General features: G+C 31.6%; 1 protein-coding gene across 2 annotated transcripts; it reads left to right on the top strand.

Moving 5' to 3' along the window:
* Window positions 1-3,563: 3,563 nt before the first annotated feature.
* On the top strand, window positions 3,564-8,768 carry LOC100785023 (homeobox-leucine zipper protein HDG11). 2 transcript variants are annotated; one of them, XM_003549141.5, is made up of 11 exons: window positions 3,564-4,068; window positions 4,548-4,744; window positions 4,932-5,049; window positions 5,221-5,409; window positions 5,533-6,003; window positions 6,124-6,225; window positions 6,314-6,523; window positions 6,608-6,788; window positions 6,871-7,145; window positions 7,228-7,317; window positions 7,722-8,768. In XM_003549141.5, exons 2-11 carry the CDS (start codon window positions 4,623-4,625, stop codon window positions 8,118-8,120), a joined length of 2,157 nt encoding a protein of 718 aa, XP_003549189.1. In that variant the 5' UTR covers window positions 3,564-4,068; window positions 4,548-4,622; the 3' UTR covers window positions 8,121-8,768. The 2 variants fall into 2 exon arrangements, with proteins under 2 accessions (XP_003549189.1, XP_014624636.1); XM_014769150.3 differs by having other exon boundaries at window positions 3,564-4,744.
* Window positions 8,769-10,308: the final 1,540 nt, after the last annotated feature.

Below are 10,308 nucleotides of genomic sequence, written 5' to 3'. Positions count from 1 at the left end.
CAAACTTTTTTGGTACCGCATTTAAGAGAGAAACTATACAGATAATACGGTCATATTATAATTTCCAGTTTTGACTATTTTCAAACATTTAACCTTTTCTTGGTGTAGATGACTAATGCACTGGTAAAAAAAAGAGTGTGGATACTGAGTACATTAGCAATATTATATATATATATATATAAACATTTTTTTTTCTTTTTAGTATCATTTTTTGAAGAAAAAATCATTCTAACAAAATAAGTAATCATTATTAGAAGAATAAGTCAAAACAAATAGTCACTCTCCTCACAAATGATGGTAAGTTGTAATTAACTTATGTCTCGCAAAGCTAAACTTTGATTGCTTAGTAGTTTACACGTCATTTGAATGCATGAATTATCCGTTCATAACGTATAATAATGGTTCTGTAAAAAAAAAACGTATAATAATGGTTCTGTAAAAAAAACGTATAATAATGGTATGTAAACATGTACTATGACGGTTAGGAGTAAATAATGTTTTTTTCAAATGTCTATTCATATTATTCAAACTCCAACAAAAACGAATAAAAAAAATCAATTATAAACAAAATTGAGAATATTGGTAATTCGGTATTCCAAATCCCAATATACCTATTTTTTCCTGAACTATGCCTATTTAAACACATCATATTTTTATTTTTCTAAATTTTTCTTTATTTAAAACTTTTATAAGAAAAAAAAGACAATTCAAGGTTTATTGGGCAAAACTAACTTATAAGTCAGAAGTTAGACGCTGAAAAAGAAAAGACGATAATCTCATCTAATTCATTATAAGCTGGTTTGAGGAAAATATATAGTAAGAAGTATTTTAGTATGTTGAATATACAGAATAAATATTTATTTTATACATTAAAATTTATAATAAATAAATACTTTTAAATATTCAAATTATGTTATAATTAAAATTTATAATAAATTAACTTTGAACATATAAATTATATTTTAGATTATTATAAAAAAATATTGTTAATTATTGATTCAATGCTATTTTTAATTATTTATAATTTTAAAAAAAATATTAAAATTCCAGTTATAACTAAAACCATTAAAAATATGATATTTTTTAAAAAATAATGGATAAAAACTCTCTTGTTAAGATAATTATTCTAATTTATATATAAAGAGTGATTAAAAATGTTTTAGTCAATTATTCTAAATAAATATTAATAATTTGTTAGTAAAATTAATAAGTATTGTATCAGATAAATATCAATATATCTGATCCTTTATATTAAATATATTAGTAATTATTAATTTTCTTTTATATTCTTAATTTATTATGAATTCTATAAATGAGATCATCATTCATTCTCCCTGCAAGGTAATAAGTACATTTAATGACATTAACAATACAAAACATACTCGGGAAAATGATCTCTTGAATTACGAGAACTATCATTGCATACAACTATAACTTAGATCCTTTAATTACATGAGTATTTCTTAAATTAAATTTATGATATTATTAATTAAAATTAAATAATTAATTAACTAACTTATTTCATTCATCATGATAAACTAATTATTTGTTTCTTATACTATAAAGGATTAATATTTATTATTTATTATAAAAGTACACTTTATCTTAAAATTGATTGACAGTAAAAGTTTTCTAACGATTATATGTGACTTCCCAGCACCTTTTTATGGATGTTTGTCAGAATGGAGATAAGCTATAAACTTTAACATTATGTTACATTTCATCAATTAAAGAAAGTGTAAATTACTTAAACATCAAATATGTAAAATCAATGTTTATGAAGCTAGAGAGTATCTTCTCAAGAGAGCTTAATCCCACTTAATCACTCCAATTTTTGTTTCTACTCATTTATAATATCTCAATAAGTGTTTGTGATGATCTCTTTACTTTATTATATGTATACATATACTCTCCAAGTGTTAAAACGCATGAAGTCAAGAGTCTTGTATTTTGAAGTGCTTTTCTTGAGGCTAATAAGTGAGAATTAATGTTCATAAACTATAATACTAAGCTAAATAAAGTTAGTGTTGGTAAAACCGTTGGTGAGATCCTACTGTGTTAATTCTACAGATATGTTAGTTTACTCCCTAACAGAACCAATTGATGCATGCATCTTTTATGAGTTATACTATGATTAACTCTTATACAAACATGCGCAAACTTGCTAACTATAAATTATTCTAAATATAATTTTTAGAACAATTATTATAAATTAGTGTCAATAATATTTACATGCACAATAGTCTATTATTTGATAATAATTTAATTTTTACATTATCAGTATTTAATTAAACTCTTAAAGTAATTATTACAAAAATTAACAATCTTATCATATTAAATAATAATTTCAATGTATTATTATTAAATTATTAATTCTTATACCTATTTTGTATCATTTATTTATTTATTTTTGAAATGTTTTTCTACTTAAATTATTTCTCACTTCAGACTATAAAAAAGTATTCATTAATTTTGCGTTCCGATTAATTTTTTAAAACAATATACTAATTAGTTATAATTCTAGTACCCTTCAAAAGAAGTTATAATTATAGTATGAGTTTTGATACCGATATTATATTAGTTCAAGTAGAATTATGCTTGAAAAAGATATTTTACTAAAAATTATCGGTCCATTTTAAATTTTAAGGAAAAAGAAATGTGATTGGAAAATATATTTTACTAAAAATTGTCCTTCTATTTTTTAGACAGATTTTAATCATTAAGAAAGCAAAGTTGTTAATAGGTACTTTATAAAATAACATAGTTAATAAAAAAAATGTGAGCTTAACTTTTATATTTACGGTGAATATAAATTTCTTTACACAAATTTCTTTACACGATTAATCAATTAAGAATAATTATTTTTTAAGATAAAAAATTATTATTTTGAATGTCATTACTTTTAAAGTAGTTTATATTTAATTGAATGACAATATTTCCTCTATTAGTATACGTACACTGTTTATTTACTCGTATAATATAATTAATTGCTTTAGAATTAGAAAATATTAACTAGTTATAATTATGGTATATGAGTTTAATTTTAATTTTATCTATTATCAATGAGAAATTATCATTAATATTAATTTTAAAGTAGTTTGCAATTAATTAAATAACGACATTTACGCAATTTGTATACACTATTTACTCACTCAAATAATATAACAAATTGTTTATAGAATAAGAATATTTTGGTCTTAAATTTTGGCATAATTAAGTATTTTCTCAAAATGTATTATCTTAAATCAAAGATTAAATAAGATTGAGTCCTAATTATCTTGTCCGAAGCCAATTTTTTATTTTTTATTCTTTATTTTCACCACAAAAGCTGCATGCAATGGATAATATTGGTGTTGTTCATGGGTAAATTTGAGAGGTTCCATTTCGAACCTCCCACGATTCTAATCCTTAACCTTGTAACCTTAACCTTATCTCCACCAATGGGATACCAACGTTTGACTTTTGGCACCCCCGCAGCGTGTGTGTGACCTCAGAATGGAAAACTACTTAAAACCAAGAGAGAGAGAGAGAGAGAGAACTCAAGGGCATAACCATAAATGAAGAAAGAGAGAAAAACAAAAGCTCCGCCACGTGCCGCCGCGAAACGGCGGTGCACCGGTGACTCCAAAACCGGCTCCTCATTTAAGGCTCAACTGGGGCACACCCCTCCCTGGTGTGGTGCGTGGCTGTACCACTCTAACTAAGAGAGAGAAACTAAAACTAAAACGAAAGAAATGAAGAGAGAGAAAGTAGTGTGTAGTGTGTAGTAGTGCAGTGAGTGTAGAGAGATACTGTTAGATGGCACCTCTTTAAGTCCCTTCTTTTCTTTCTCCGCGTTTTCTCTCACAAACCCAACGACGCTTTTAAAGCTCCTCCATCAGTTACGCTTTCTTTTCACTTTGTGACACAATATAATCAATATTCACTTACATATATTATTATTTTTTTAATTATATTCATTTATACTATGCTATATTTAAAAGGGTTCATTCATTCATTCATAGCGCAGCACAGCATATAGGGAGGGTGCACACTGAGAGAGAGAGAAGAGGGAGTGGTGTTGTGTTGGTGAGTGGATGGTTTTTCTTTCTTTTCTTTTTTCTCTTGGTTGATTGTTAATAGATCATCATCGTCTTCTGTATTCAGCAGCATCCCTTGAGATTTGCCATAACTCACTCTCTCACCCTCCCAAATCATGCCGCTATCTTTGATGCTCACATCCGTTTCAGAATAATATATAATTAATAAAAATTATATGTTGTTTTGATTGTTGATGTTATGATGTGTTTTATTATTTTTTGCCATTTTGCTTTTGCTTCATTCTCAAAACCACACACACACACAACAGCATAATAGCCATATAGCCTTATAGCCATACCCATCAAAAATCACATCACAAAAGTTCTCTCTCTTTTCCCACACCCTCCTTCTTCCAAACTCCCTTTTGCTTCTTCTTCTTGTTTTTGTCTCTTAAGATTTGTTTCTTCTGTCTCCTTTTTTATTTTGTTTTGTTTTGTTTCTCAATGGTTTTGATGTCATGGGAGTAGTTGCTGATTCAGTGGAGACAAAGTGGTGGTGGTGGGAGTGAGTGATCAAGAGAGAGAGAGAGAGAAAAGACAAAAATGGAGTTTGGAAGTGGTTCTCCTGGTGATCGCCATCATCACCATGATGGTTCTTCTGATTCCCAGCGAAGGAAGAAGCGTTACCACCGTCACACAGCTAACCAGATTCAAAGGCTTGAATCGTAAGAACCATTCTCTTTTTATTTTTTATTTTATTTCCCATTCATGCCTTTGGTGTTTTCATTTCCTTCTTTTATGTCATGGCCTTTTGCATTTCTCTTCATGAACAGTTAAAAAATCATACTTGCACCCTTCTAATTATGTGGTCCCTCTCTCTTTTTGTTCTTTCTATGTGATTGGTGTTTTCAGGATGTTCAAGGAGTGTCCGCACCCAGATGAGAAGCAGAGATTGCAGTTGAGTAGGGAGTTAGGCTTGGCGCCTAGACAGATCAAATTTTGGTTCCAGAACAGGAGGACCCAGATGAAGGTACTGTTTATTATATTTTTATTTAAAGGGTTTTAATGTTGCGTTTGTTTATGTTTTTGTGTGTGTGTGTGTTTGTGTGTTTGTGTTTTTCAATTATGATTATGAGACTGTGTGTGTTTCACTTGATCATTTTTATTTTTCTTTGTTCTCTTGGTTAATTGAACAATTCAGGCTCAGCATGAGAGAGCTGATAATTGTGCACTCCGGGCAGAGAATGATAAGATACGTTGTGAGAACATAGCCATAAGGGAAGCCTTGAAAAATGTTATCTGCCCCTCTTGTGGTGGTCCTCCTATGAATGATGATTGTTATTTTGATGAACAGAAGTTGAGATTGGAGAATGCCCAACTCAAAGAGGAGGTAATGATGTGCAAAGGTTTTCTCATTCATTAATTCCTTTGTTTGGATTCATGAATGTGAATAATTTCATTTTTTCTTTTGTTGTAACTTTCTTGTCCATTGAACATTTGTGTTAATTTGCAGCTTGATAGAGTATCTAGCATTGCAGCTAAGTACATTGGAAGGCCAATTTCTCAACTCCCACCTGTTCAGCCTATCCACATATCTTCTCTGGACTTGTCAATGGGGACTTTTGCAAGCCAAGGGTTGGGTGGCCCTTCCCTTGATCTTGATCTTCTCCCAGGGAGTTCTTCATCATCCATGCCGAATGTGCCTCCTTTCCAACCCCCTTGTCTTTCGGACATGGATAAGTCCCTCATGTCAGACATTGCCTCAAATGCCATGGAGGAAATGATCAGGCTATTGCAAACAAATGAGCCCTTGTGGATGAAAGGTGCTGATGGGAGGGATGTGCTTGATCTTGATTCCTATGAAAGGATGTTCCCCAAGGCTAATAGTCACTTGAAGAACCCCAATGTTCACGTTGAAGCTTCTAGAGATTCAGGAGTTGTTATTATGAATGGCTTAACTTTGGTTGACATGTTTATGGACCCGGTAAGAAGTTTTTAATAATCTTTTCTTGTTATTTTTTTAGTTCTAGATTTGAGACAATTAGAACCTTCAATCATTCAATTGTCTGAATTAATTGTTCAAATGTCATGGTTGATTTCGCAGAACAAGTGGATGGAGCTATTTTCCACCATTGTCACAATGGCTAGAACAATTGAGGTTATATCTTCTGGAATGATGGGTGGCCATGGTGGTTCTTTGCAATTGGTATGTTGGAATTTTGTCCTATTTATTATCTTTGAATATTCATTCTCGTTTTGCTTCAACTTTGAATTTTTATTTTGTTATGATTCAGATGTATGAGGAGTTGCAAGTGCTTTCTCCACTTGTTTCTACTAGAGAATTCTATTTCCTGCGTTACTGTCAACAAATTGAACAAGGCTTATGGGCAATAGTAGATGTTTCATATGATTTTACTCAAGATAACCAATTTGCTCCTCAATTTCGATCTCACCGTCTTCCTTCTGGTGTCTTTATCCAAGACATGCCTAATGGATATTCCAAGGTACCTTGAACACTGTCCACTGCTGTTGGCTAATTTGATGCCCTTAGCATACAATTTTGGTCACTCTTCTATGTCTTCATGTAGGTTACTTGGATTGAACATGTAGAGATTGAAGACAAAACCCCAGTTCATAGGCTCTATAGAAACATTATTTACAGTGGCATTGCATTTGGAGCACAAAGATGGCTAACTACACTTCAGAGGATGTGTGAAAGGATTGCTTGTCTATTGGTGACAGGAAATTCAACCCGTGATCTTGGAGGAGGTATATAATTGCATTGACAACTTCTGTCATGTTTAATTTTCTTGTTGTGATCTGAACCTTATTGATTGTTCAAAATTTTCAGTGATTCCTTCTCCTGAGGGCAAGAGGAGCATGATGAAACTTGCACAAAGAATGGTCACCAATTTTTGTGCAAGCATTAGTTCATCAGCTGGCCACAGATGGACCACACTCTCTGGGAGTGGCATGAATGAGGTTGGAGTCAGAGTCACTGTGCACAAGAGCTCAGACCCTGGCCAACCTAATGGTGTGGTTCTAAGTGCAGCTACCACCATTTGGCTCCCCATCCCTCCACAAACTGTGTTCAATTTCTTTAAGGATGAAAAGAAAAGGCCTCAGGTTGTGACATGTTTAACTCAATTGTCTTATCTGATGTTGTCACCTTAGATACGTTTTTAACATTGTTTTTCGTTTGGCTTAGTGGGATGTTCTTTCCAATGGCAATGCTGTGCAAGAGGTTGCTCATATAGCAAATGGTTCACACCCTGGTAACTGCATATCTGTGCTTCGAGTGAGTCATGCTTTCTCTCAATGTTCTAATCAAATTTTGGTTTTACATATGTTGTCAATTCCTAAAAACATAACATTTTTTTTTTTTTAGTCCCAATTAAAATGTTATTTGTTTTTAGTCCCAATTAAAATGCATTATTTTCTGGTATTTGTTTTGGATATGCATTGTCGGTATTTACACTGTCAACTATTAAGAAATTACTTTTGGTACGAGTTTTAATGCAATTATTTAAAAGTAAATAAATTTACTAAATGACAATTTGCGATTGAATGACAATATGCTGTTAGTGTATATATTATTTATTCTCTAATTTAAGCCTTAAACTGTCTCCCTTTGTTTTGTTTTCAATGCAATCAATTTCAACTTACAATCTCTACCTTGTTGTCCACTTAATTTCTTCATAGGCATTCAACTCAAGTCAAAACAACATGCTGATCCTCCAGGAGAGCTGTGTGGACTCCTCAGGTTCCCTAGTGGTGTACTGTCCAGTTGATCTGCCAGCCATCAACATAGCAATGAGTGGTGAGGACCCTTCTTACATCCCTCTCCTTCCCTCAGGTTTCACCATTTCCCCGGACGGCCAAGCCGACCAAGACGGCGGAGGAGCCTCAACCAGCACAAGCAGCAGGGTCATGGGGGGTGGTTCTGGTTCTGGTGGCTCACTCATCACTGTTGCATTCCAAATCCTAGTGAGTAGCTTGCCATCTGCCAAACTCAACATGGAGTCGGTGACAACTGTTAATAGCCTCATTGGCAACACTGTCCAACACATTAAGGCTGCTTTGAATTGTCCTAGTTCCTGATGCTGCTGCTGCTTGTGTTGTTCTAGTTTCCTTTACTCACTCTCTTCTTCCCTCCTCCCCTTCCTTAAATCAATGCTTATCAGAAAATGGTTCAGACCTGAGGCTATTTGTGCTGGTGCTATAATCAATGTGTGGGAGAAGTGTTTTGGGTTAGTTGGGACAATTCAATGCCCCCTCATCAAGACCACAAGCCCTCATTATTTACTGCTCCAGCTGATGGTAGAGCTGTATTTTGCTTCAAAGGGTTCAACTTTCATTACCTTTCACACCAACTACCAGATTTATTTTCTTTTATTTTTAAGGGTGAGGTTAAGAAAGATGCATCTTTTTTTTTTCTTTCCAAAACAAATTTATGGTTTGTTATTTTGCATACTTTTGCTTTGGAACAAGAAGTAGTAGTAGTAATAGTTGTTGTCTTAGAAGAGGGAGTCAAGAACGCACCATATATATATATATATACGTGGGGGGTGTTTTTATTCTCTACATTCCTAGATTAGCTAGCACTCCATGGAAAATGTATATGGTTCGGGCATTGACTTCCTGTGAAGGGACTTGATGATTATTATTATTATTATTATTCATTATTTATTGTTGTTCACCTTTTGTTGTAATGAATCTATTTATCTATTATTGTATTTTTTTGTAAAAGTAAAAATTGAAGGAGAGAGAGAGAGAGAGAGAGAGAAATGTGCATGAATTAAGAAGTTGGTCAGGGATTTATGCAAAGGGGGTGATGTGGGGGCAGGCAGATATTGACAGTTTGGATACCTTTAGTGGCTTGACATCATTAATGGGCTCCATGCATTTTCAAGAGAGTAATGGAACTTTGAATAAAAGATGAAATATTGCTGCATTTGGGTTGACAACTTGACGTGCAGCTGGGATAAATGAAACAACATATCCATTCACCTCCATTCAATGCACAAGTTTTTCAAGTCGTTTTATACTCATAACTTAGTAGTGCTTGTTTACAAAATTGACTTTTAAAAAGAATTTGATTTTTATTAATTGATTTTAAAGTGAAACAATTTATGTTTAAATATTTTTATTATAAATGCAAGTCAATAGAAAAAGTTGGTATGATATTTGTGATCAGATGTAAAAATTATTTAAAGCTACTTTAATTTAAAATTAATTTTGTATCCAAAAATACATTTTTTAACTTGAGATTGAATATGTAAATATTTACTCGAAATTGTGTTGGCTAATGTAGTATTTTTTTCCAGAATTTTAAGGATTAAATGTGAATTCAAATGCACACTCAGTCCAAAAATTCATTCATCAATGTTTCTTGAGTTTATTGTGGTTCAAGAATTTATTGCTTTGTTTGTCAAATTTTTTTTTTATTGTTTTCTAGTTTCTTTGTTTTGAGCTGTTTGGCTATATTTCACGAAGGATTAATGTAAAAATCACATGAATGTTTTTCATATTTGACACGTCTTCTCACGTTTAAGCTAGGATCTTTAGTGTGTTTTAATGCTTCACCTCAAATGTAATTTGCTTTATAAGAGAAACAATTATTTGTAGTTATTGCTTATTTTCCGTTGTTTGACATGGTTGTGACTCGAGGGATGGATTTTACATTTTTTTCAAACAAGCAGTTAGATTTTAAAAATGAAACAATATACACACTTAATTTACTTCAAAAATTTAAATATTATTAGTTTAAATGAATGAGAGTAACGAAACTTAAATTATAAATGTATAGACATTATAATGAACATAAACGTGTACTGATTGAGACCTTGATGTTATATCATAAATTAATCAATTACTACAAAAGGTTCAAGTTATTTAGTGAAAGAAAGTAAATAGTTTAGAGTAAATACCAAATTATTCCTCCAAAGTTAGTATGTTGTCACATTTGTCACTTAAGAATTTAAATTCAAATGTTGTATGTAAAAAAAAATCCCATTGAGAGATAGCCCTCTTATAATGCACATGTTCTTGACTCAAATAGGATTATTTTCTGAGTAGAATATTTATGTTCCTAAATAAATAAAAAGTAGACAATTTTGGTTAAAATTTTATAAGAGACTTAATCGTATTCTTGGTTTTTACAATTTGATATATGTGTGATTTTCATCCCTTAAGTTTTTTTAATCAATAATTAGGTCCTTTTATTTTTAAAATTTGGCATATTTGATTGTTTTTTATAATCTAAACCCCTTAAGTTTTTACTTATTAT

This window comes from Glycine max, chromosome 16 (assembly GCF_000004515.6).
Source record: "Glycine max cultivar Williams 82 chromosome 16, Glycine_max_v4.0, whole genome shotgun sequence".
Lineage (NCBI taxonomy): Eukaryota > Viridiplantae > Streptophyta > Magnoliopsida > Fabales > Fabaceae > Glycine > Glycine max.
Note: the sequence above shows the minus strand (reverse complement) of the source record. Positions and strands in the feature narration are given on the sequence as shown.

Bases quoted from the DNA above. Each gene is read 5' to 3' on its own strand.
- LOC100785023 (XM_003549141.5), top strand. From the start codon at position 4,623: ATGGAGTTTGGAAGTGGTTCTCCTGGTGATCGCCATCATCACCATGAT. The intron at 6,524-6,607 runs GTACCTTGAACA...GTCTTCATGTAG, and splicing joins TGCCTAATGGATATTCCAAG to GTTACTTGGATTGAACATGT. The intron at 7,146-7,227 runs GTTGTGACATGT...CGTTTGGCTTAG, and splicing joins ATGAAAAGAAAAGGCCTCAG to TGGGATGTTCTTTCCAATGG.